This window comes from Eriocheir sinensis, chromosome 54 (assembly GCF_024679095.1).
Source record: "Eriocheir sinensis breed Jianghai 21 chromosome 54, ASM2467909v1, whole genome shotgun sequence".
Lineage (NCBI taxonomy): Eukaryota > Metazoa > Arthropoda > Malacostraca > Decapoda > Varunidae > Eriocheir > Eriocheir sinensis.
This window is the reverse complement of record NC_066562.1, coordinates 5232049-5260010: the sequence shown is the minus strand read 5'-3', so window position 1 is coordinate 5260010 and position 27962 is coordinate 5232049. Positions and strand designations below refer to the sequence as shown.

Here is a 27962-nt window from a genome sequence, read left to right as displayed (position 1 = left end):
AACCACATACCCCATTTAACTTTTTTTTTTTGTTCTTCCACACACACACACACACACACACAAAAAAAAAGTATGACATGACCACATCCTTACCACACCTTCCTCTACCCACTACACCACACCTCTCCCGCACACCCCCTTCCCCTTTCTCTTCTTACCTTACCCTCCATGCAAATTTAACCACATCCTTACCACATCTATCCACTGACCACATCCCTTCCCTACACCACACCTCTCCCTCACATCCCCTTCCCCTTCCTCTCCTTACCTTACCCTCCATACAAATCTGACCATATCTTTACCACACCTTCCTCTCTCAACTTACCACACCCTCCCTCTCCTCCCTACCGCACCCTCTATGCATGCTAAAGGCTTCACTACATAATAAGAACTAATACAAGGTTAAGTTAGGTCATTCTCCTGGTCTGGGTTAAGTACATGAATGGATTAGTCTAAGCAAAGATATGTACATCGCTTCCGCTAAAATATATTGCTTGCTGTTCTTCCTATGTTCCTTTTTTCTACTGTTTCCTTTCCTTTTTTTCCTTCCTCCCTCCTTTACTCAATCCTACACTACTTTCTTTTTCCTTTCATTCTTTCCATCCCTAGCTCCTTCCTTCCTTCCTTTCTTTTTCCCTTTACTCTAGTCATCCCTCCCTCCTTCCATTTCCCCTTCCTTCTTTTCATCCCTCCTTCCTTCCTTATTCCCTTCCCTCTTTTTATCTCTCCTTCCTTTCTTCTTCTCTTTCCTTCCTACCTTTCTTCCTTTTTCCCTTCCCTCTTTTCATCCCTCCTTCCTTCCTTTCATTCCTCACTGCTTTCTTTTCTCCCTTCCTTTCTTCTGCTTTCTTTCTCCTCTTCTCTTCCTCTACCCTCCCTTCTTCCTCTCTTTCTATTATTTCTCTCTCTCCTTTATTTCTTCCTTCTTTCCTTACTCTCCTTCCTTCCTAATCATCTTTCTCCCATCCTTCCCTCCCTCTCCTCCTTCTTCCTAGTTTTCTTAGTATTTTCCTGAGCCTTCTTTCACTTCTTAACTTTTCCTATATGATTTCTCGCCTCAGTTGTCTTCATATAAATTCAATCCCACTCTGGTTCCATTTAGGGTTGGATTAACCTGGTAGCAGCTGGGATCATGTTTCTTAAAGGTCCCTCTAAGCAAGAAAAATGAGAAAAATCATCACTCACACAAACCATTTCATAATATATATCAACGCATTTGTGATCAGTTTATGTATCACCTATTTTTTGGGGTTATATCATGGCACAAATTTGGCCCGTCGCTGCTACACGGTAAAGCCACAAATTTGGCCCGTCGCTGCTACACGGTGAAGCCACAAATTTGGCCCGTCACTGCTACATGGTAAAGCCACGAATCTGGCCCATCGCTCCTACCGAGTTAAAGGTTCTAGTTTTGATTGGTACTGTCCTATATGGCTACTCAAAATGCCCCAAGTAATGCCCTTCTATATATATATGATAATGTTCTGTACTTCTGAAAATGCCTCTCTCTATATAGTTGCCTACTTAAAAAAAAAAAGATGTGCTTAGGAGAACATTTGAGAATTACCCGATGAACCAGATGGGATTGCGACAGCTCACAGTACGACCTCTTGGCAACGGGGAAAATAGGAACATCTCGTAAGCGGAAAAATAACGCGATAATTTTGTATGGACTAAATGAAAGGCTACGTAAAATAAAACTGAAAATAAAAAAGACTTGAAAGAGCGAAGCAACGGAATCAGAAAGGATCAAATCAACTACGAAAAAGAAGTGTATAGATGAAATAATGCGCATAAATGATAAAACTGAACGAAATAAATAAACAAAAGTGAAGACAGTCATCCTCAAATAGTACGGTTTCCAATAGTTTGGTTTTGGTTTTATGTGGATTTTCTAAGAAGATTTTTTAGGATTTTAAAATTTCCCGACAAGCAAGAAATTTAAAAATCCTAACAGATCTTCCATGACAATCCGTATAAAACTGAAACTGAACTATTGAAAACTGTACTATTTGAGGGACAACTGTATATCTAAAACAAGCACCTAGTAAATACATAACATAAGCCCCTCAATTAAAAACAAAACAAAAACAACAACAAAGTGGAAATAAAGAACAAAAATAAAATCAAAGTAAATAATTATGAAATAACGCGCAAAAATGATATAACTAAACAATATAAATAAACAAAAGTACCTAGTAAATACATAACATAAGCCCCTCAATTATAAAAAACAAATTTAAGTGGAAATAAAGAACAAAAATAAAACCAAATAAATAAATATGAAATAACGCGCATAAGTGATATAACTAAGCAAAATAAATAAACAAAAGTACCTAGTAAATACATAAAATAATCCCCTCAATTATAAAAAAAAAAAACTGTGGAAATAAAGAACAAAAATAAAACCAAAATAAATAAATATGAAATAACACGCAAAAATGATATAACTAAGCAAAATAAATAAACAAAACTACCTAGTAAATACATAAAATAAGCCCCACAATTATATACATAAAAAAAAAACAAGAGGAAATGAAGAACAAAAATATAACAAAATAAATAAATATGAAATAACGCACATAAATGATAAAACTAAGCAATATAAATAAACAAAAGTACCTAGTAAATACATAACATAAGCCCCTCAATTATAAAAAAAAAAAACCTGTGGAAATAAAGAACAAAAATAAAACCAAAATAAATAAATTTGAAATAACACGCAAAAACGATATAACTAAGCAAAATAAATAAACAAAACTACCTAGTAAATACATAACATAAGCCCCTCAATTAAAAAAAAAACTAAGTGGACATACATAACAAAAATACAACCAAATAAATCTCTCTAAGAACAATACAAGAAGTAGATGGAACAATTACAGTACCCAGAATCTGAACACAACAACCCTGAATATACAGATGAATAAATATAGACATTGCAGGCATTTTAAGTACGTTGGATGACCTCACACGGTGCAATATACGAGGTCAAGATCATTAGCTCAGGTCACGGCTCACATGATTACTGAGAGACTGCACCATGAGAGGTCAAGTTGAGGTCATAGGTTCTTTCCCTCCCTTCTATTTTTTTCTCCTTTCCTTCTTTCTCTCCCTTTCACTCTTGTTTCCTTCCCTTCTTGTTTCCTTCCTTCTTTTCCTCTTTCCTTCTCTATCTCTCGTTTCCTTCCTTCTTTTCCTTCTATTTCTCTCTTGTTTCCTTCCTTCTTTTCCTTCTTTTCCTCCCTCCCTTTTTGCTCCCTTCACCATTCCTGCTTCCTCTCTCTCTTTCTCTCCATTTCCTCCTCCTCTTTTGTTTCCTTCCATCTTTTCCTTCTTTCCCTCCTTCCTCTCTCGCTCCCTTCCCTCTTCCTCTATTCTGAAGGGGTCATCGGTGGAGGGTAAGGTTAGGTCAGGCTAGGCTAGGTCGGAGGTCACTGGGAGAAATCACTGCTTGGCGTTGAGGCCTTGGAGTGCCCCGAGAACCCTTGATCCGTGTCCTCACTGCCCAGGTCCTCCATGTAGGGCTGGGTGGGCGTGTCGGGGGTGCTGGAGGGGGTGGGTTCCTGGGGTGCCTCGGGGGACAGGAGTTGGTGGGCTGCGAGGAGTGCCAGAGTAGCCGCCACTAGGTAGGAGACTCGGTAGATGTGGACGCTGCCGAACAGAAGCCCGACAATTGCCAAGGCGTGGATGACGTACGACAGGGGCTTGTAGAACCTCCTGCATGGGTGGGGAAGGCGAGAATGTGTTACTTTTTTGTGTGTGTCCTGACCCAGAGCAGTGGTTGGCTATCTTGCTGGATGCCTATAGTGTGTGTGGGAGGAAGGCAAGAATGTGTTACTGTGCTTTCTGTGTCCTGGCCCAGAGCAGTGGTTGGCTATCTTGCTTGATGCCTATAGTGTGTGTGGGAGGAAGGTCTGAATGTGTTACTGTGCTTTCTGTGTCCTGGCCCAGAGCAGTGGTTGGCTATCTTGCTTGATGCCTATAGTGTGTGTGGGAGGAAGGTCTGAATGTGTTACTGTGCTTTCTGTGTCCTGGCCCAGAGCAGTGGTAGGATATCTTGCTTGATGCCTATAGTGTGTGTGGGAGGAAGGTCTGAATGTGTTACTGCGCTTTCTGTGTCCTGGCCCAGAGCAGTGGTAGGATATCTTGCTTGATGCCTATAGTGTGTGTGGGAGGAAGGTCTGAATGTGTTACTGTACTTTCTGTGTCCTGGCCCAGAGCAGTGGTTGGCTATCTTGCTTGATGTCTATAGTGTGTGTGGGAGGAAGGCAAGAATGTGTTACTGTGCTTTCTGTGTCCTGGCCCAGAGCAGTGGTTGGTTATCTTGCTTGATGCTTATAGTGTGTGTGGGAGGAAGGTCTGAATGTGTTACTGTGCTTTCTGTGTCCTGGCCCAGAGCAGTGGTTGGCTATCTTGCTGGATGCCTATAGTGTGTGTGGGTGAGGAAGGCAAGAATATAATTTACTTTCTGTGTCCTGGCCCAGAGCAGTGGTTGGCTATCTTGCTGGATGCCTACAGTGTGTGTGGGTGAGGAAGGCAAGAATATAATTTACTTTCTGTGTCCTGGCCCAGAGCAGTAGTTGGCTATCTTGCTGGATGCCTATAGTGTGTGTGGGTGAGGAAGGCAAGAATATAATTTACTTTCTGTGTCCTGGCCCAGAGCAGTAGTTGGCTATCGTGCTGAATGCCTACAGTGTGCTGGTGGGGAGTGCAAGCCTGTTAGTGGGGCAGGTGGGTTGGTAATGACACTGTAAGGTCCATGCAACAGCTTGGCCCGTGCTGCCCCCCTGCTGCTCACACTGAAATTAGTCCTTGTAGTTTGGCTGACGAAATGTTGGATGTGTGACTGATTTTAGGCCACTTGGTAACAGCAAAAACTTGTCAGTTGGCAGCACAAAGCAAGCACCACTTGCAGATAAACAAATGCTTTGTAGAGAAGCAAGCATTATTTGCATGTAAAAATAATAATTTCCATATAAAGGGCACCATTTACAGAAGAATAAGCAGCACTAATATGCACAAATTGCATGTACATAAGAACTCCTTCCTTTCGTGCAAGAGAGAAAGAAGGAGAGAGAGCAAGAGAGAGAGAAAGAGAGCAAGTGTGACCAATAAAATACATAAAAATTTACATGTCAAAAGCTTAATTTCAGAGAAGCAGCTTTAGCACGTCAAGAAGCACTTTGCAGGTAAGCGAGAACCATTAGCAAGAAAGCAAGCACTAATGTTTGTCACCAGGCACTCTGCACATATATAAGCTCATATTGCATGAAAAAAAATATCACTTCCATACAAACAAACACCACTTGCACACAAACAAGCACTATCACCATATAAAAAAATTCACTTGCATGTAAATGAGCATATGTAAACAAGCACAAATTACATGTACATAAGAACTCTTTCCCTCCGTGCATGAGAGAAAAAAGAGAGAGTGAGAGAGAGAGAAAGAGAGCAAGTGTGAGCGAGAAAATACAAAAAAAACTCACTTGGTGGGCTGTGGCATTTTCTTCTGCCACAGGAAGCAGAGGGCGAGGAGCAGGGCCACGGCAACACCCAGCGAAGGGTCGTCAGGAAGCCGTTTGTTGGTTCTGGACGAAGGGGAAAATAAAGCATTAGAGCGCCATACATAATTTTAAGCTGTGTGAATGATGACCAGTGTGAGAGAGAGAGAGAAGGGAAAGAGAGTGTAATGAGAGATGGAAGAAAGGGGAGTGAGAAAAGAAGGAAAAAAGTGTTACAGCGAAATACATAATCTTTAGCTGTGTGAATAATGGAAAGTGTGAAAGAGAGGAGGAAGAGAGAGTGTCAATTAAAGAATGAGAGATGGAAGAGAGGGAAGTGAGTGGGAAAAGAAGGAAAAAGTGTTACAACAAAATACATAATCTTTAGCTGTGTGAATAATGGCAAGCGTGAAAGAGAGAAGGAAGAGAGAGTGTTAATTAAAGAATGAGAAATGGAAGAGAGAGGTGAGTGAGAAAAATAGGAAGAAAATGTTACGGCGCCATTGGCCATTGTGAAAGAGGGGCAGAAGAAAGAGGTGAGTTTTAAATAAGAATGAGAGAAGAAAAGAAGACACAGCCAGGTTGGGTTAGGCAAGGTGTGAATATTAGCAGAAAAAAAAGGATGAGTAGAAAGGTTAGGTTAGGTTAGGTGTGAATACAAGAGTGAAAAAGAACAAAATATGTGGGGAAAAACAGAACATACTAAAGACACCGCCAGGTTAGGTTAGGCTACATTAGGTCTTAATATCATTGTGTAAAGAAAAAATAAAGAAAATAAATAAATACATAAATAATAAATAAGTAAAAAAGCCACACAGCTACACAATATACATGAGGAAAACAGAACATACCGAAGACACAGCCAGGTTAGGTTAGGCTACGTTATGTGTTAATATCAATATGTAAAAATAAATAAAAATAAATAAATAAATAAATAATAATAATAAAGAAAGAAAGAAAGAAAGAAGCCACACAGCCCCTTTGCCACCCTTACCTGAGCAGCCTGGACCAGATGACGAGGGTGGGCAGGTGCAGGGTGGTGACCACGCCGAGCAGCATCAGCAGCGTGAGGTGGAAGTGTACGCGGCTCAGTGCCCGCGCCGTGCTGGCCTCCCTCTTGGGCTGGCCGGGAAGAAAGCTCGCCGCCAAGCGCTCAATGTACTCCTCATACTGCTTGGACACCTGGAACACACCACAGAAACACAAGTGATTAATATTTACAGCAGGGGAAGCAGCTCAAGAGCGACCACCACACTACCCCCTGGGATTTTCTGTCACTGCCGAGTGGCCTAAGACTACCCACATGCTGTCCAGAAGACCACACATCAACCCGGACGCTAGAAGAAACCGTCCAGTGAATCAAGAATGAGTTCCGTTGGGGCAGCATGAGCCGAGCATAACTGGCGCCACTATAAAAATTGCCTGTGCCACGATGGGCTTGAGCTGACCACCTGCCCCCTGAAGAAAGCCTACTGGCACTATGGCCGAAAAAAAAAAAGAAAAAAAAAAGAAAAGAAAAAAAAAAAAATAAATAAATAAATAAATGAATAAAACCCACTCATGAGAAACCGAATGATCTTCTCTTGGGCCTTTGGAAATGGTTGACATGAGGGAGGACAGCATCAAACACTACCAAACTTCAACTCTCTCCCTCACCTTCAGGAAATAGAAGACGAGGGCCAGACTGAGGGCCAGGGTGCCACAGGTGGAGTAGGCGAGGGAGATGAGCGACACGCCCACGATGACGGGCACCTTTGAGAGCCCCATCACTGCCAGGTCCGCCAACATGTCCGTAGCCCCCAGCGTGCGGCCTAACACTCTGGGGGCGGCAGGAATGAAGAGGAGAATTAACAGGCATCCCGCAGTTTCAATTGATATGATATTAGGGAGAAGTAGTAGTAGTAGAAGTATTGGTAGTATTAGTATTAGTAGTTGTAGCAGTGGTAGTAGTAAAAGCTGAAGTGATAGTAAAGATCTAAAATGCACTCACTCAATGAAACATAATCTAGAAAAAGTTTTGGAAAGTTTCGTTTAGTCTGCGCAACATCTGTGGTCATATGCTGGAGAGAGACAGAAGGGGAAGGAATTATAGGAGAAGGGAACAGACCCCAGGAGACGGGAAACAACCCCCGAATAATACCTGGTACCCATTCACTGCTGGGTGAACAGGGGCGTAGGGTATCGGAAAAGCCGCCCAAATTTTTCAACTCTGCCCGGGAATCAAACCTGGGCTCTCTCGGAACACAATCTAAATCAATAGCATCAAATACCTCCCTCCTCCTACACCCACAGTCTACCCAAACACACTTACACATTCTTTAAACACTCCTACACACATTCCACTACGACCAAACACATACCCACTCCCACACACCATTCTACACCCCAACCAGCATTTCCACATCCTCCCCACACCCTAAAGAAACACACACATCCTCTAACATGCCCTAGAAACACACATGTCTCTCCCACACCCTAACAACACACACATGTCCTCTCTCACACCCTAGAAACACACACATCCTCTCCCACACCCCAAACACCCCTCTTTCCCTAACCACCGTTCCCTTACTTTATCATGAAGGAGTGCGCGCCTTTCCCAGCCAGTAGTATCATGCCCCAGGTGGCCGCCCCAAGGAGCAGGCTCAGCGGCAGGCACCCCAGGAACAGCACGATGGGCAGCAGCGGCAGGTCCTCCCCGTGGGTGCTCAGGAGGCTCAGGTCGTCCTCCACCTCCATGTTCCTGTAACGAGGCATCCACTGGTCTCAGCAACAGGGCCATATTTTTAAACATTTCGTCGCTTGAGTACAAATATTTGACAAGGCCTTCATAAGAGTTGTGGGCCTTTCCAGGATTAGTTTTATGACCTTTCTTCTGTACCATGAACCTAAAAAACACTCATGGGAATGCGTTTGACCTCTCTTTTGACCTTTAGAAATGGTGGATCTTAGAGAAGGAAGCATCTATGAATACTGTCCACATATTTGACAAGGCTTTCGTAAGAGTTGTGGGCATTTCCAGGAGTAGTTTTATGACCTTGGTTGTAATTTGACCTTTCTTCTGTACCATGAACCTAAAGAACACTCATTAGAACCTGACTGATCCCCTTTTTGACTTTTAGAAATAGCTGATGTGAGTTGCGAAAGTGTCTTGTAATACCAACAACAGCCTCATGCAGCACTTTGGAAGACATCACCAGGACCTACGTGATATGTGCACCAATACACACATTATTTTCCTACACTCTGACTCAAGCATTGTGGGTGACTGTTAAATTCTCTCTTACTTTTGAGCCCTGTGTGATAGTGTCTCTTAACCCTTTCATTGCTAATCACTCACAGTGAGACTATCCCCCCAGGCGCACTCGGGCAGCCCAGCTGGGGAAGGGGGGTCTCTTTTAACTGCTGTATCTCAAAAACTACCAAACTATTCATCACAGATAAAAAACAAAAACACCATTGGAAAGCGGAGGCCGAGATCTATAAGATTCGGTTATGTAAGCCTCTCCTGCGAACGCACAGGCATGTTCGTGGGGTGTTGCCTGTGAAGACGTACATTTATGCGTGCGCGACGGCCAGCCATTTTGAGGTAACTGAGTCTTGATGGGGTGCTGGCAGGGTAGTATTGCCAACTGCAAAATTTACAACTATTTGGTCAAAATATCAGTCATGTGCGACTGGCGCTCGCAGCGAGAATTTAGCACCACCGGCAAGTTATGCAAGTCCTCGCTGCAAGGATTTAGCATTGAAAGGTTTAATAATCCCTCTTAAAGGTAATGTCAGAGTAGAAATGAATAAAAAGATACAGTCAGTTTGAGACAACCCTCCCTACCCCCAAAATCAATCTCACAATCTCACATACACCTTCTCACTGCATCTGGCAGCTTAACACTCACTTGAGGAAGATACTGCCGATCTTGATGAAGGGAACCACGGCCACGGGGGTGAGGGACAGCATCGAGGTGAAGAGGGAGGGGCACTGACCTTCATCACCAATACCCTGCAAACATAGACACACTTGCTAGACAATCAGGGGAAACTTAAGTGTAATGAAATATCTTACTACATAAACACATAAAAAGGGAAAAACTTCAATCCATAGCAAGTCTTGGCACAAACTCTAGCATTTCACCCTTCACCCCCACAGTATAGTAAGCATGCGTCACCCACCCGCAGCTGTCGCGTGAGGGAGAGCAGGAGGTGAACGGCTATGTAGGTTGGGATCTGGTAGCCGTAGACAAGCACCAGGCGCCGGAACACTCCCACAAAGTCACCCTGAACGCTGGACGAGGCAAGGGGAGAAAAAGCATTACTCTCACTCTGCTGTCCCACCCCTCCTCATCCCCCCCAAAAAAAAGGAACTGGAAATGAACAATAATAATAATAACAACAACAACAACTGTGGGTAATGCTAGTTCAGGATATAGGCACTCTTAATCCTCTAGTAGGCAACGTTAACTCTATAGCATCAGTGATTTACTCATCAGTGCCTCTCAGTGCCAGTTCACACGCGATCTGTACAGCACACACACGTACACACTCATACTCCGTTACTTTCCATAGAAAATACTTTGGATTTTTTTAGGAGCAGCGAATAGCGGGCTTTTTTTTGTTATTGTTTTTCCTTTTTTTGTGCCCTTGAGCTGTCTCCTTTCTTGTAAAAAAAAAATAAGAAAAAAAAAAAAACAGTTAATTCAATGTTTCTCTATCTCATCATTACAAGTGCAGACAGCTACCTGAACACTACCAATAACAACACCAGCAACAACACCACACTAGTCTATCACATCATTACCAGTGCAGACAACTACCTGAACACCACCAATAACAACCACACACTCACAGGATGGAGTATGTGCACTCAGGGTTGAGGGTGAACTGTACACTGGGCGCCAACGTGGTGTTGTCAGACAGGTCCGGGACGTCCAGTTCAGCGGTGTAGGAGACGCCCGGGCCACTGTGACGGGATGAGGAAAACATTACAGCTATTACAGAACATAAGAGCCCACACTAAAATAAGGAAAAGACAAACGAAATAAAATAATTGATAAAACAAATAAAAAATTAAACTCCCATACACAGAATATATATATAATAAAAATTGGTGCCTTAGTAATGAGACTTTCTATTCAACAAAGTGAGGTCATTCTTTGTTGATTTATAACATAAGGTTCTGGCTATCAAGTGTTTGAAGATACCCTAAACTTAACTTAACAAAACCCCAAACAGTTACTATAGGTCTTGACTCAGAAAACTCATATATGCTTCCTTAGTTATGAGACTTTCTATACAACAAAGTGAGGTCATTCTTTGTTGATTTATACCATAAGGTGCTGGCTATCATGTGTTTGAAGATACCCTAAACTTAACCTAACCTAACCAAACAAAACTCCAAACAGTTACTATAGGTCTTGACTCAGAAAACTCATATATGCTTCCTTAGTTATGAGACTTTCTATACAACAAAGTGAGGTCATTCTTTGTTGATTTATACCATAAGGTGCTGGCTATCATGTGTTTGAAGATACCCTAAACTTAACCTAACCTAACCTAACAAAACCCCAAACAGTTACTATAGGTCTTGACTCAGAAAACTCATATATGCTTCCTTAGTTATGAGACTTTCTATACAACAAAGTGAGGTCATTCTTTGTTGATTTATACCATAAGGTGCTGGCTATCATGTGTTTGAAGATACCCTAAACTTAACCTAACCTAACCTAACAAAACCCCAAACAGTTACTATAGGTCTTGACTCAGAAAACTCATATATGCTTCCTTAGTTATGAGACTTTCTATACAACAAAGTGAGGTCATTCTTTGTTGATTTATACCATAAGGTGCTGGCTATCATGTGTTTGAAGATACCCTAAACTTAACCTAACCTAACCAAACAAAACTCCAAACAGTTACTATAGGTCTTGACTCAGAAAACTCATATATGCTTCCTTAGTTATGAGACTTTCTATACAACAAAGTGAGGTCATTCTTTGCTGATTTATACCATAAGGTGCTGGCTATCATGTGTTTGAAGATACCCTAAACTTAACCTAACCTAACCTAACAAAACCCCAAACAGTTACTATAGGTCTTGACTCAGAAAACTCATATATGCTTCCTTAGTTATGAGACTTTCTATACAACAAAGTGAGGTCATTCTTTGTTGATTTATACCATAAGGTGCTGGCTATCATGTGTTTGAAGATACCCTAAACTTAACCTAACCTAACCTAACAAAACCCCAAACAGTTACTATAGGTCTTGACTCAGAAAACTCATATATGCTTCCTTAGTTATGAGACTTTCTATACAACAAAGTGAGGTCATTCTTTGTTGATTTATACCATAAGGTGCTGGCTATCATGTGTTTGAAGATACCCTAAACTTAACCTAACCTAACCAAACAAAACTCCAAACAGTTACTATAGGTCTTGACTCAGAAAACTCATATATGCTTCCTTAGTTATGAGACTTTCTATACAACAAAGTGAGGTCATTCTTTGCTGATTTATACCATAAGGTGCTGGCTATCATGTGTTTGAAGATACCCTAAACTTAACCTAACCTAACCTAACAAAACCCCAAACAGTTACTATAGGTCTTGACTCAGAAAACTCATATATGCTTCCTTAGTTTTGAGACTTTCTATACAACAAAGTGAGGTCATTCTTTGTTGATTTATACCATAAGGTCCTGGCTATCATGTGTTTGAAGATACCCTAAACTTAACCTAACCTAACAAAACCCCAAACAGTTACTATAGGTCTTGACTCAGAAAACTCATATATGCTTCCTTAGTTATGAGACTTTCTATACAACAAAGTGAGGTCATTCTTTGTTGATTTATACCATAAGGTCCTGGCTATCATGTGTCTGAAGATACCCTACACTTAACCTAACCTAACCTAACGAAACTTCAAACAGTTGCTATAGGTCTTGACTCAGAAAACTCATATATGCTTCCTTAGTTATGAAAATTTCTATACAACAAAGTGAGGTCATTCTTTGTTGATTTATACCATAAGGTGTTGGCTATCATGTGTTTGAAGATACCCTAAACTTAACTTAACCTAACCTAACAAAACCCCAAACAGTTACTATAGGTCTTGACTCAGAAAACTCATATATGCTTCCTTAGTTATGAGACTTTCTATACAACAAAGTGAGGTCATTCTTTGTTGATTTATACCATAAGGTGCTGGCTATCATGTGTTTGAAGATACCCTAAACTTAACCTAACCTAACCCAACAAAACCCCAAACAGTTACTATAGGTCTTGACTCAGAAAACTCATATATGCTTCCTTAGTTATGAGACTTTCTATACAACAAAGTGAGGTCATTCTTTGTTGATTTATACCACAAGGTGCTGGCTATCATGTGTTTGAAGATACCCTAAACTTAACCTAACCTACCCTAACAAAACCCCAAACAGTTACTATAGGTCTTGACTCAGAAAACTCATATATGCTTCCTTAGTTATGAGACTTTATATACAACAAAGTGAGGTCATTCTTTGTTGATTTATACCATAAGGTGCTGGCTATCATGTGTTTGATGATAACCTAAACTTAACCTAACCTAACAAAACCCCAAACAGTTACTAAAGGTCTTGACTCAGAAAATTCATATATTCTTCCTTATGAATGAGACTTCCTATACAACAAACTGAGGTCATTCTATGTTGATTTATACCATAAGGTGCTGGCTATCATGTGTTTGAAGATACCCTAAACTTAACCTAACTTATCCTAACAAAACCCCAGTTACTATAGGTCTTAACTCAGAAAATTCATATATGTTTCCTTACAAATCAGACTTTCTATACAACAAAGTGAGGTCATTCTTTGTTGATTTATACCATAAGGTGCTGGCTATCATGTGTTTGAAGATACCCTAAACTTAACCTAACCTAACCTAACAAAACCCAAAACAGTTACTATAGGTCTTGACTCAGAAAACTCATATATGCTTCCTTAGTTATGAGACTTTCTATACAACAAAGTGAGGTCATTCTTTGTTGATTTATACCATAAGGTGCAGGCTATCATGTGTTTGAAGATACCCTAAACTTAACCTAACCTAACCTAACAAAACCCAAAACAGTTACTATAGGTCTTGACTCAGAAAACTCATATATGTTTCCTTACAAATGAGACTTTCTATACAACAAAGTGAGGTCATTCTTTGTTGATTTATACCATAAGGTGCTGGCTATCATATGTTTGAAGATACCCTAAACTTAACCTAAACTAACCTAACAAAACCCCAAACAGTTACTATGGGTCTTAACTCAGAAAACTCATATATGCTTCCTTACTAATGAGACTTTCTATATAACAAAGTGAGGATCTCCTTTGTTGATTTATACCATAAGGTGCTGGCTATCATGTGTTTGAAGATACCCTAAACTTAACCTAACCTATCATAACAAAACCCCAAACAGTTACTATAGGTCTTGACTCAGAAAATTCATATATGCTTCCTTACTAATGAGACTTTCTATACAACAAAGTGAGGTCATTCTTTGTTGATTTATACCATAAGGTGCTAGCTATCATGTGTTTGAAGATACCCTAAACTTAACCTAACAAAACCCCAAACTGTTACTATAGGTCTTGACTCAGAAAATTCATATATGCTTCCTTACTAATGAGACTTTCTATACAGCAAAGTGAGGTCATTCTTTGTTGATTTATACCATAAGGTCCTGGCTATCATGTGTTTAAAGATACCCTAAACTTAACCTAACCTATCTAAATCCCAAACAGTTACTATAGGTCTTGACTCAGAAAACTCATATATGCTTCCTTAGTTATGAGACTTTCTATACAACAAAGTGAGGTCATTCTTTGCTGATTTATACCATAAGGTGCTGGCTATCATGTGTTTGAAGATACCCTAAACTTAACCTAACCTAACCTAACAAAACCCCAAACAGTTACTATAGGTCTTGACTCAGAAAACTCATATATGCTTCCTTAGTTATGAGACTTTCTATACAACAAAGTGAGGTCATTCTTTGATGATTTATATCATAAGGTGCCAGCAAACATGTGTTTGAAGATACCCTAAACTTAACCTAACCTAACCTAACAAAACCCCAAACAGTTACTATAGGTCTTGACTCAAAAAACTCATATATGCTTCCTTACTAATGAGACTTTCTATATAACAAAGTGAGGCTCTTCTTTGTTGATTTATACCATAAGGTGCTGGCTATCATGTGTTTGAAGATACCCTAAACTTAACCTAACCTATCATAACAAAACCCCAAACAGTTACTATAGGTCTTGACTCAGAAAATTCATATATGCTTCCTTACTAATGAGACTTTCTATACAACAAAGTGAGGTCATTCTTTGTTGATTTATGCCATAAGGTGCTGGCTATCATGTGTTTGAAGATACCCTAAACTTAACCTAACAAAACCCCAAACTGTTACTATAGGTCTTGACTCAGAAAACTCATATATGCTTCCTTACTAATGAGACTTTCTATACAACAAAGTGAGGTCATTCTTTGTTGATTTATACCATAAGGTCCTGGCTATCATGTGTTTAAAGATACCCTAAACTTAACCTAACCTATCTAAATCCCAAACAGTTACAATAGGTCTTGACTCAGAAAACTCATATATGCTTCCTTAGTTATGAGACTTTCTATACAACAAAGTGAGGTCATTCTTTGTTGATTTATACCATAAGGTGCTGGCTATCATGTGTTTGAAGATACCCTAAACTTAACCTAACCTAACCAAACAAAACTCCAAACAGTTACTATAGGTCTTGACTCAGAAAACTCATATATGCTTCCTTAGTTATGAGACTTTCTATACAACAAAGTGAGGTCATTCTTTGTTGATTTATACCATAAGGTGCTGGCTATCATGTGTTTGAAGATACCCTAAACTTAACCTAACCTAACCTAACAAAACTCCAAACAGTTACTATAGGTCTTGACTCCGAAAACTCATAAATGCTTCCTTAGTTATGAAACTTTCTATACAACAAAGTGAGGTCATTCTTTGTTGATTTATACCATAAGGTGCTGGCTATCATGTGTTTGAAGATACCCTAAACTTAACCTAACCTAACCCAACAAAACTCCAAACAGTTACTATAGGTCTTGACTCAGAAAACTCATATATGCTTCCTTAGTTATGAGACTTTCTATAAAACAAAGTGAGGTCATTCTTTGTTGATTTATACCATAAGGTGCTGGCTATCATGTGTTTGAAGATACCCTAAACTTAACCTAACCTAACCTAACAAAACCCCAAACAGTTACTATAGGTCTTGACTCAGAAAATTCATATATGGTTCCTTACTAATGAGACTTTCTATATAACAAAGTGAGGATCTTCTTTGTTGATTTATACCATAAGGTGCTGGCTATCATGTGTTTGAAGATACCCTAAACTTAACCTAACCTAACCTAACAAAACTCCAAACAGTTACTATAGGTCTTGACTCAGAAAACTCATATATGCTTCCTTAGTTATGAGACTTTCTATACAACAAAGTGAGGTCATTCTTTGTTGATTTATACCATAAGGTGCTGGCTATCATGTGTTTGAAGATACCCTAAACTTAACCTAACCTAACCTAACAAAACCCCAAACAGTTACTACAGGTCTTGACTCAGAAAACTCATATATAGTTCCTTAGTTATGAGACTTTCTATACAACAAAGTGAGGTCATTCTTTGTTGATTTATACCATAAGGTCCTGCCTATCATGTGTTTGAAGATACCCTAAACTTAACCTAACCTAACCTAACAAAAACCCAAACAGTTACTATAGGTCTTGACTCAGAAAACTCATATATGCTTCCTTAGTTATGAGACTTTCTATACAACAAAGTGAGGTCATTCTTTGTTGATTTATACCATAAGGTGATGGCAATCATGTGTTTGAAGATACCCTAAACTTTACCTAACCTAACCTAACAAAACTCCAAACAGTTACTATAGGTCTTGACTCAGAAAACTCATAAATGCTTCCTTAGTTATGAGACTTTCTATACAACAAAGTGAGGTCATTCTTTGTTGATTTATACCATAAGGTGCTGGCTATCATATGTTTGAAGATACCCTAAACTTAACCTAAACTAACCTAACAAAACCCCAAACAGTTACTATAGGTCTTGACTCAGAAAACTCATATATGTTTCCTTACAAATGAGACTTTCTATACAACAAAGTGAGGTCATTCTTTGTTGATTTATACCATAAGGTGCTGGCTATCATATGTTTGAAGATACCCTAAACTTAACCTAAACTAACCTAACAAAACCCCAAACAGTTACTATAGGTCTTAACTCAGAAAATTCACATATGTTTCCTTACAAATGAGACTTTCTATACAACAAAGTGAGGTCATTCTTTGTTGATTTATACCATAAGGTGCTGGCTATCATGTGTCTGAAGATACCCTAAACTTAACCTAACAAAACCACAAACTGTTACTATAGGTCTTGGCTCAGAAAATTCATATATGCTTCCTTACTAATGAGACTTTCAATACAACAAAGTGAGGTCATTCTTTGTTGATTTATACCATAAGGTCCTGGCTATCATGTGTTTAAAGATACCCTAAACTTAACCTAACCTAACCTGACAAAACCCCAAACAGTTACTATTGGTCTTGACTCAAATAATTCATATATGCTTCCTTACTAATGAAACTTTCTATATAACAGTGTGAGGTCATTCTTTGTTGATTCATACCACAATACCATATCTATACCCCTTCCACCCACCTGTTCTGTAGGAAGGAAACTTTTCCAGTCCAGGGGATGTAGAGCCTGGCCATGGGGACCTCTGGGGTGTGGCAGCTCTGGCGTGGTTTCAGAATCAGTTTGAGGGACTGCCAGCCGTCGGAGAAGCCGTTGAGTGTCACGTTGTAGGAGAGCGCCTTCTGCGGGGTGGTGTCCACGACGAGGGTCTGGGCGAAGGAGCGGAAGAAGGTGGGAACGTGGGTGGAGCGGTAACGCCCATTCTGGCTGTGGACATCAACTGCCACGGCCACCTGGATGGAACGAGGATGATGGAGGTGAAAATACCACTACTACTACTATTACTACTACTACTACTAATAATAATAATAATAGTGATAATAATACTGAAATAGTCCAGCCAGTATTTGAACATTGGCATCTGCTACTACTACTACTACTACTGCTACTACTACTACTACTACTACTACTACTACTACTACTACCAATGAAATAAGACAGCCAGTACTGAAACCTCTTACTTGACATCTACTACTACTACTACTACTACTTGTACTACTAATGCTACTAATAATTCCACAATACAAGGTGATGAAAAAGAAAGAAAAAAAAAAAGCTGAGGTCAACAACAGAGGGTAAAAAATAAAATAAATAAAAATAAATATCTTCTACACTACAACTAGGCATGCACAAAATACTGACACCACCAAGGGGTTGAGTGTGAACCTTCTCATCAGAGGGCAGGATAATGACAACAACATGGGTATAGCCAGCCTCCCCGAGCTCGGCCAGGTCCACCTCCACCGCCTTCATCTTGCCCAGCATCTTCTGTGATCTGGAGGACAGGTTGAGGCCGAGGGAGCTGTCGAGGGAACACACCAGGCGTTATGAGGGCAAGGGGTGTAGGGGGTTAGGTTAGGGATAGGTCAGTGCAGGGGTGTGAAGTCAGAGTTTGGGCAAGGGAGTAGGGGGTTAGGTGAGGAAGAGAAGGTTGAATGCAGGGGTGTGATGTCAGCGTAGGGGGCAAGGGAGTAGGGGGTTAGGTCAGGAAGAAGAGGTTAACTGCAGGGGTGGGATGTCAGCGTTGGGGGCAAGGGGGTAGGGGGTTAGGTTAGGAAGAAGAGGTTAAGTGCAGGGGTGGGATGTCAGCGTAGGGGGCAAGGGAGTAGGGGGTTAGGTCAGGAAGAAGAGGTTAAGTGCAGGGGTGGGATGTCAGCGTAGGGGGCAAGGGGGTAGGGGGTTAGGTCAGGAAGAAGAGGTTAAGGGCAGGGGTGGGATGTCAGAGTTGGAGTCAGAGTCAGGAGTACAGTACTGTCTCCAGGATTGCAAGTTTCAAGTTTGCGATAGGGACCCCGAAAATTGGACTTTTATTGAAAACTGAAATTGCAATATGACCCGAAAGGAAAAGGAAAAGTCTGTTAAAGCCAGGTTTTTTCACACCTTGTTGTGGTCTTGACTCCCATTCTCGCTCTTACCCACCCCTTGGGCCTTGCCATTGGCCGTGAGACGCAGCGGTGGGCAAGAGCAAGATGTCGACGGTTTTCAATTTTCCCCATAAGAATAATGGTTCAAAGCTTGCGATTTCAACGTTTGCGACCCACAATGTCAACCTATTTATCGCACCCTTGGAGACAGTACTGTACTTATGTGCTGGTAAGGAGGGATGTCTTTCAAGGGTAGCTGAGGCAGGGAAAGAGGAAAAGTAGAAGGGCAAGGGTGTGATGTCAGAGTTGGAGTCAGGATTGAGTGTGCTGTGCTGAGAGGGAGTGTCAGAACAGGGAGAAATGGAGACACTTCTGCTGCAGCCACCCCCAGGAGGAAAGTTCCAGCGAGGGAGCAGGGCGTCGGAGATAAAGAAATAGATAGAAGTTAAGAGAATCAAAATTAAAACATTATCTAACAAACCATATATGAATAAAACAAGAACAAGTTAGGAGGCATAAGGGAAGAGAATCAAATCTTAACCTGGTAGCAGCGACGGGCCAAATTTGTGCCATGATATAAGCTCCCCCAAAATAGATGATACATAATCTGATCACAAATGCTTCGATATATATTATGAGGGGTGATTTTTTCTCATTTTTCTCGCTTGGAGGGACCATTAAGAAACACGATCCCTGCTGCTACCGGGTTAAAGAACAAACAACTGAAACAATGTAAACAAGAACAGACCACCACAGTCTCACCACGGCTGTCCTCCCTTCTGCGGCGTGGCGGAGGCGGTGCAGGCGACGACCCAGTTCTTGTTGTCGAGGTTGTTGGCGATGATGGTGGCGTGGTGGTGCTGGGGGTGGCCGGGGCGCAGGGGGATGGCCAGGTAGCTGCGGCGTGGTGTGGTGACGGCAACATGGGTGAACTGGCGCTTAGTCACCTCTGTCCATGTTGCTTCGGGCTCCAGTTGTATGGTGTCAGGGTAGAAGGCTTGCTTGTACCTCTTGCCTGTGATGCGCTGTGAAGGGGAGAGAAGGGAGAGGTTACGGACAATGGAAGGCAGGGAGAGCGTATGAACAGAGGAGAGAAGAAAGAAAGAACTGATGAATAAAAGGAATGAAGGAAGAACAATGGAGAGGTTACAGATAATGGAAGGCAGGGAGAGCGTATGAGCAAAGGAGAGAAGAGAGAAAGAACTGATGAATAAAGGAAGGAAGGAAGAATAACAGAAATGAGAGAAAGGAAGAGAAAGAGTGCATGAAGAAAGGAAAGAAGGAAGAACAAAGGAAACAAGAGAAAAGAAGAGAAAGAACGCATGAATAAAGGAAAGAAGGAATAATTAAGGGAACAAAAGGAAGGACGAGAGAAAGAATGTACGAAGAAAAGACAAAGAAAGGGAACGAGAGGAGAAAAAAGAAAGAACCAACAAAGAAAAGAAAAATGAATGAACTTAAGAGGAAAGAACTTGTAAGCAAAAGAAAGAAGAATGATTAACTGATTGGAGTATGAAGTCACGGCACACTTACGAACAAACAAAAGAAAGGAAATACTAATGATCAAACAAAAGAAGAAAACACGTCCGATATTCCATTCAAAGAAGATCAAAACTGCTAAACTTTCCCTTCCTTTCCATTAACAGAACATGACACTCCTACCCTAAGCCTTGCACTAACCTTGGACAAGTGGAAGTCAAACACGTCAATCATCTGCGTCCTGTTGGTGGTGAGCTGGAGAGTTGCCGGGTCCACGCAGTCAAAGAGCGCCCGCATTGTAGCCATCACCAGCTGCCAGCACCACACTACAGCCTGGTGGTCCGCCGTCAACCAGCACGAGGGTATCTGTAACGCACACACAAACACACACATTTACCACATGCAGAAAAAGACGAAGATAGGAAACGAGAGGAGAAAAAAAAGAGAAAGAACTAACGAAGAAAAGAAAAATGAACGAACTTAGAGATAAGAACTTGTAAGCTAAAGAAAGAATTGATTGATTGGTGTATGAAAAAATGAAAGAAAGGAAAAACTAATGATTAAAAGGAAAGAACTAATGGACAAAAGAAAACTGCAGAATGAACTTAGAGGAAAAAAACTTGTAAAAAAAAAAAAAAAAAATATGATTAATTGATTGGAGTATTAAGTCACTTATGAACAAACGAACACACAACCAACAGAGATGAATGCCTGACTTTTCAAACATCGTATTAGACTCCATCAACAATACTGTGTTTAATTTCTCCCTTTTGACCCGTTTTTCAAGGCACGGTTTGTTGATTTTTTATAGTATGCCTTTTTATGAATGAGTTTGTAGTATGTTGACTTTACACTGAGGAAATCCAACACTTCTAACTAACCCCAATGGAAGTAAAAAGCCAAACTAGTGGACGTGGAGATGGAATGAAGCATAGCAATCGAGAATACATGCAGTGGAAATGAGTTCTATAATAGGTGCATGTGGTGTGTCAGGATGGGATGGAGAAAGTAATGAAAGTGTGTATGAGCGGTTTGGTACGGGTGTGACAGTGAAAGGCGTGGACTGTGGAGTGGGTGAAACACGGTGTGCTGAGATGGGTTGGGCTCGTGAGGAGAATAGGGGAGAATGAATTCGTGAAGAGAGTGTATGAGGGAAGGAATGAGGGAGGGGGTGTCAGGGGAAGCGGATCATTAAGTTTTTCTTTTTTACAACAAAGGAGACAACTCAAGGGCACAAAAAAAGGAAACAATAATATAAAAAAAGCCCGCTACTCGCTGCTCCTATAAAAAGAATCAAAAGAGGTGGCCGAAAGGGAGGTCAATTTTGGGAGAGGTGTCCTGATATCCTGAAGGTGAGTATTGGAGCGAGAAAGTTGGAAGTAGCAGGATTGAGTGTGCTGAGAGGGAGGAGGCAAGGAAGCAGGGCGTCAAGAGATATAGATATAGATAGATAGGTTAGGTAAGGCTAGAATTGATTTTGTTGGGTTAAGTTAGGTTACGTTGGGCCTTACATAGATCAATAGAGTGAGTGAGTATTGGAGTGAGAGAGTTGGAAGTAGCAGGATTGAGTGTGCTGACAGGGAGGAGGCGAGGAAGCAGGGCGTCAGAGATATAGATATAGATAGATAGGTTAGGTAAGGATAGAACTGATTTTGTTGGGTTTAGTTAAGTTAGGGCCTTACATAGATCAATAGAGTGAGTGAGTTGGAAGTAGTAGGATTGAGTGTGCTGAGAGGGAGGAGGCAAGGAAGCAGGGCGTCAAGAGATACAGATATAGATAGATAGGTTAGGTAAGGCTAGAACTGATTTTGTTGGGTTTAGTTAGGTTAGGTTAGCCTTACGTCGGCGGTAGTTGTGGCCAGGTCTGCGAGGGGGGTGTTGGTGTGTGACGTGGGGACCTGGATGTCGTTCCGCCCGCCGCCCACCGTCACCAGCACCACGTCCTTCAGGTCAAACTGCCGCTCCATGATCCAGAACACATTGACCTGCGGGGGAGAAGTGATTGATTGATTGGGGTATGAAGTTATGGTGTCACAAATACAATGGAAGGGAAGAGGATTGGTTGACTGACAGCTTGATTGGGTGATTAACTGACTGACTGACTGACTAACTGATTGACTGACTGACTGACTGACTGATGGACTGACTGACTGACTGACTGACTGATGGACTGACTGACTGACTAACTGACTGACTGACTGACTGATTTGGGGTGTGTTATATTACCAGAAAACTGTGGGAGGGGAAGGGATTGGTTGATTAATTTAACTCATATAATTGACTGACTGGTTAAAGACATCACCTATCACCAAACCGACCTTGCCAACGAGTACAGCAACACACACACCTGCGCCAACCCACCTTTTCATAGAAGTGTTCGATGTGAGGGTCGAGGACGAGGACGGGGCGGGTGTGTGGTGTGGCCTGAGTGATGATGAGAGGAGCCATGGCGGACGTCACGAGCTTGGTGGTGTAGACGGCCCGCGCCACCATGCCGCCCTGAAGAAGGATTGGCTCGGATCAGTATCACCGTAAACCAAATAAATTTACCCTAACTAATGATCTAACTGGGTTTTCATGGGTGTTTTTTTCCGTCCAAGGTGTAAATGTCATGTAAAACTATCACTAGAATCGCAAAACAGTCAATGAAAATCCCAGTAACTTCAATGTGAGGCTTTTTAAATACGGATGGATTAGAATCATTGTACACCAACCTATTTTAAAATCTAACTAACTCTGTAGCCAGATTTTCATGGGTGTTTTTTTTCCATTCAAGGTGTAAAGATTGTGTAAAATAATCACTAGGGTCACAAAACAGTCCATGAAAATCCCAGGAACTTCTATGAGAGGCTTTTCAAACATGGATTGATTAGAATCATTGTAAACCAACCTAATTAAATCTAACTTAGTAATCAGGTGTTCATGGGTGTTTTTTCGTTCAAGGCGTATATGTCGTGTAGAATTATCACTAAAATCGTAAAACAGTCCATGAAAATCCCAGCAACTTTTACAAGAGGCTTTTCAAACATGGATGGATTGGCATCATAAGAAAACCAACCTATATTTAAATCTAACTAACTATGTAGCCAGATTTTTATGGGTGTTTTTATCCTGTCCAAGGTCTATATGTCGTGTAAAACTAAGAATCATAAAACGAGTCCATGAAAATCCCAGCAAATTCTATGAGAGGCTTTTTAAACATGGATGGATTGGCATCATCGCAAACCAATCTAATTAAATCTAACTATCCAGGTATCTAATCAGGTTTTCATGGGTGTTTTTTTTTATCCAAGATGTAGATGTCATGTAAAACTATCACTAGAATCGCAAAACAGTCCATGAAAATCCCTGCAAATTCTATGAGAGGCTTTTTAAACATGGATGGATTGGCGGCATCATCGCAAACCAACCTAATTAAATCTAACTATCCAGGTATCTAATCAGGTTTTCATGTGTGTTTTTTCGTCCAAGGTGTAGATGCCATGTAAAACTATCACTAGAATCGCAAAACAGTCCATGAAAATCCCAGGAACTTCGACAAGAGGCTTTTGAAACAGGTGAACTGAGCCGCTGAGACGTTTAAAAATACAAGTACAGGCCTTACTCACCATGGAGTGGCCCACCAGGATCACACTCTCTGGCTTCTTGCTGCCGCCCTTCTGCTCCGCGTACAGCCCCAGGATGTGCTTCACGACAATGGCCACAAATTCCGTCTGTTGCTCCAGGACCGGGCCGTACAGCGCTGCCAGCTCCTCGTTCAGGTCCACAGTGAAGAAGTTGAAGTGGAAGTTGATCCCATCCTCGAAAGACTTGCGGTATGCGACGGATGCCAGCGACCGCACTGATGGAAGGGAACGAGGTGGGGAGATTAGCATTGGGGTTATTGTTACTATTATTATTATTACCCTGCTCAATGAAAAGGCATCAGGGGAAAATGAAAAAAAAATTATATAGACCAACATTGCCAGATTGTTGTACTCAGCCTCCTGTTTGCCGATTCCTGACCCCAAAACTGCCTCCTCGACCCCAATAACTGCCTTCATATATAGTTATCGTTAAAATGGTTAATTATTGGTGTTTCTTGATAACAGTTATGGGCTAGAAATCAGTAAATACGAGGCTCTGAGTACGATAATCTGGCAACTATGATATAGACCCAAACAGAGACCCCTCAATGATTAGACATGGATAAAAAAAAAAAAATAAGGGAGACAGGACAGTAAAAGTAGAAGAATAAAAAGGGGGAGGAGATGAAAGAGATAAAAATCCAAACTTATGATCAACCTAAAGTAACCAAAACTAGACTAGCAACATAGCAAGACAAGATCAGTAACCAGACATGTTAAAATAGTGTGAATATAATGCATCATGTGGTCTAACTTAACCCGGTAGCAGCGACGGGCCAAATTTGTGCCATGATATAAACCCCCCAAAATAGATGACACATAAACTGAATGCATCATGTGGTATAACTTAACCCCGTACCAGCGACGGGCCAAATTTGTGCCATGATATAAACCCCCTAAAATAGATGATACATAAACTGAATGCATCATGTGGTATAACTTAACCCAGTAGCAGCGACGGACCAAATTTGTGCCATGATATAAACCCCCCAAAATAGATGACACATAAACTGAATGCATCATGTGGTATAACTTAACCCGGTACCAGCGACGGGCCAAATTTGTGCCATGATATAAACCCCCTAAAATAGATGATACATAAACTGATCACAAATGCTTCGATATATATTATGAAATGGTTTGTGAGAGTGTTGATTTTTTCTCATTTTTCTCGCTTAGAGGGACCATTAAGAAACATGATCCCTGTTGCTACCGGGTTAACAATGGTCACTAGGGTCAAATCAGCCATGGTCCAAACAACCCTGCCATATGCTCACCCTGCTTGTGGGAGCCGCCGTTGCCAGGGACGAAGAGCACAGGAACGCCAGAGTAGATCTTTTTCTCCAGGTTCTCTACCGAGTCGCCCTCCCCATACACGTACAGGCCATACAGGGGGAACCGTTGCGCCACCTCAGCTGGGAGTTCTATAGGCTGTGGGAGGGATGATGTGAAGGGTGGATTAAACAGGTAGGAGGACAACGGAGCAATCTTTTTTTTTTTTTTTACAGCAAAAGGAGACAGCTCAAGGGCACACAAAAAAAGGAAACAATAATAATAAAATAAAAAAAAAGCCCGCTACTCGCTGCATGGTATGGAGACAAAAAGGAAACAGATAGAAGAATTATAAAGCTAACATAAGTATTCCCGATGCAGTGCTGGGAAAAAAAATACAAATGCTTGAATATGTGCAAGGAAAAGCATTGACAATAGGTGATTCAAGCAACAAACTGAAAAGAATAGTGCGATAGTGTATTGCAGTGAGGAAAGTTAAGTTATACAGCACCATTAACTGATCTGGCTAAATTGATGTAACTGTCCCTAAGGTGAGATTCCCCCCCTCGATTCTAACATATAATCCTCTTTTCCTTCCTATTTCAGTTTTTAGCCTGTCTGTCATCCATCGCGGGTTGACCTGACTTCCCTGTGAGGTATAAACTGTTGCTGCCCTAGTTTAATCTCCCTGACCAGACTATTGTACTCACCCTCCAAGCTACTGACCTGACTAGTGACCTCACCAGAGATTAGGTCCAAAGAAGAAAAGAGGACCGAGAGGAGGAGGACCTAAGAAGCGATACAAAGCGTTACAGGTCAAAAGAAGAAGGGTTCGACTCAAGGAGAAGGAGAGGAGGAAAGCTAAAAGAGTGGATGAAATATATAAAGGATAAACAAGAGATGGCAAGTGGGCAAGTGAGAGTCAAAGATAGGAAGAGAGACCCCCCCTAGACAACCCCGCCCCGACACTCACGATAAAGTGCGGCCGCTGGTACATGTAGGTCATCTCACAGCGGTTGGGCTCCAGGTTGTAGAGGTGTTCGTAGGTCCCCAGGGTGAGCAGGGTTGCCAGCAGTCCTGCCAGCACTAGCTTCACCTGGTACGCCATTGCCCCGGCTTCTTCTCACCCTCTTGGTCCAGCCTCAGCTCACGTCAGCTCATAGTAACCTGTCTCAGAGGGGAGTTTGTTGCATCCACGAGTCACTATGTACCTGTGAATTTAAGGGCTCCCGTTAAAAGTTGTGTTTCCTGTTATTTATTTCAACTGTCCCCCCAAAAGGTAAATCCTAAATTCTAAATGATAAAATGTAATGATTGTTATTCATGTAAATATCAAATTCTCTAACCAGTAAATTTTAAATGCTAAATCCTAAGTGATAATGTCAAAATGGTAAATCTTAAATTCTAAAGGATAAATTCCAAATAGTAGATCCTCTAAATAGTAAATGCTTGACTATCTCCTAAATAGTAAGCAGCCACTCGGGTATAACTAGGGTAAAAGTGGAGTAAGTACACTGGAGTATCATCTTTGTATCACTGGGGTACAGCGGGATACATTGGGGTAAAACCTCAAGTGTACACAGACCTTCCTGCAGAAGTTGGGGCAATTTGACAGGATCTAATCCCCACCCGGGTGACAGAATGACAAACGTAAAACAACTGAAAGCAACTACCACTGGCGGGACTCTCGAGGCCGTGGTCTCACAGTGTAACTAGCCCCATAGAACACGTCAGGAGAAGAAGACGAGTTTTTGCCCTTCAGTTCACAATCCAGGATCAATGGGGGTAGAGACTATGAATGTTTAATTGGGGTAAAATGGATTAAGAAGACACCTGATGTTCACTGGGGTAGACATTTTTGCATAGTGGGATTATCAATTGTGTCTTCAGTGACTGTCTTGCATGCCTCAAATTATGGTTCACTGTTATTTTGTTGTGATTCCCGCTGTGAGTTTAGCTGCTGTGGCTGATTGTGAGATTGAAGACACGTCTCTACCAGGGAATTCACCTTTACCTGAAAATATACCTTCACCTGGCAATTTACCTGGAGCAGCTGATTATGCAGGTAAGAAGGTGGCATTACCTGGGAATTTACCTTGTGCTCCCCGTTGGTCAGTGGAGAATTTACCTCTACTTGAGAATTTACCTTACCCTGAGAATTTATTACCTGAGAATCAACTATTACCTGAGAATTTACTATTACCTGAGAATTTCCCTCTACTTGAGAATTTACCTTACCCTGAGAATTTCCCTCTACTTGAGAATTTACCTTACCCTGAGAATTTAATACCTGAGAATCAACTATTACCTGAGAATCTACTATTACCTGAGAATTTATTACCTGAGAATCTACTATTACCTGAGAATTTACTATTAACTGAGAATTTATTGCCTGAGAATTTACTATTACCTGAGAATGTACTATTAGTCTATTACCTGAGAATCTACTATTATATACCTGAGGACTTACTATTACCTGAGAATTTACCTTAACCTGAGAATTTACCTGCGACGGTTGATTGGCAGTGTCTGGACGCCTTTACCTGTGAATGGCTGTACGTCGCGTCTTCTGGTGTGTATTTAATGAATTCCTCAAGTGTCTGCCGTGTCCTGGGTGTGTCCGGGCCTCCACTCCACTATCAATGTCTTGCTTATTTATAATTTACGTTTATCTCCGAGCCGCCGGCCGCCACGACTCGACAACGATAACAACAACAACGACATCAACAACCCTTATCGTACTCACCGCTCACTCACCCGAAGTTGTCGTACTCGAACAAATGATTTTCTTTTATTCTTGTTTGTCTTCATTCTCTTTCTTTCATATCCTCCTTTTTTTTTCCTTCGTTTCTTTTCTTTTTTCTTGTTTGTCTTCATTGTCTCTCTTTCCTCCTCTTTTTTCTTCCTTCGATCGTT

The 27962-nt window shown here is 41.2% G+C and overlaps 1 protein-coding gene and 1 long non-coding RNA gene across 7 annotated transcripts; one reads left to right on the top strand and one right to left on the bottom strand.

Annotated features, from left to right (window-relative positions):
* Window positions 1–115: 115 nt before the first annotated feature.
* On the bottom strand, window positions 116–27737 carry LOC126983595 (GPI inositol-deacylase-like). Of its 5 annotated transcripts, none has more exons than XM_050836405.1 (19): window positions 27590–27737; window positions 26020–26257; window positions 25052–25205; window positions 23757–23989; window positions 22510–22647; window positions 21990–22133; window positions 20350–20514; window positions 19432–19694; window positions 17948–18107; window positions 17270–17538; window positions 10351–10464; window positions 9678–9789; window positions 9404–9507; window positions 8080–8250; window positions 7164–7326; window positions 6502–6689; window positions 5493–5594; window positions 2623–3720; window positions 116–2477 (listed from the first exon to the last, which is right to left on the bottom strand). In XM_050836405.1, the coding sequence occupies exons 2-18, from the start codon at window positions 26152–26154 to the stop codon at window positions 3435–3437; spliced, it is 2901 nt and encodes a 966-aa protein (XP_050692362.1). In that variant the 5' UTR covers window positions 26155–26257; window positions 27590–27737; the 3' UTR covers window positions 116–2477; window positions 2623–3434. The 5 variants fall into 5 exon arrangements, with proteins under 5 accessions (XP_050692362.1, XP_050692364.1, XP_050692363.1 ...); XM_050836407.1 differs by having other exon boundaries at window positions 116–2336; XM_050836406.1 differs by having other exon boundaries at window positions 2765–3720.
* Window positions 12012–16132, top strand: LOC126983604 (uncharacterized). Of its 2 annotated transcripts, XR_007736027.1 has the most exons (4): window positions 12012–12105; window positions 12271–12362; window positions 14379–14520; window positions 15696–16132. It is a non-coding gene; the product is annotated as an uncharacterized LOC126983604 (long non-coding RNA). The 2 variants fall into 2 exon arrangements; XR_007736026.1 differs by lacking the exons at window positions 12012–12105; window positions 12271–12362 and adding an exon at window positions 13892–14053.
* Window positions 27738–27962: the final 225 nt, after the last annotated feature.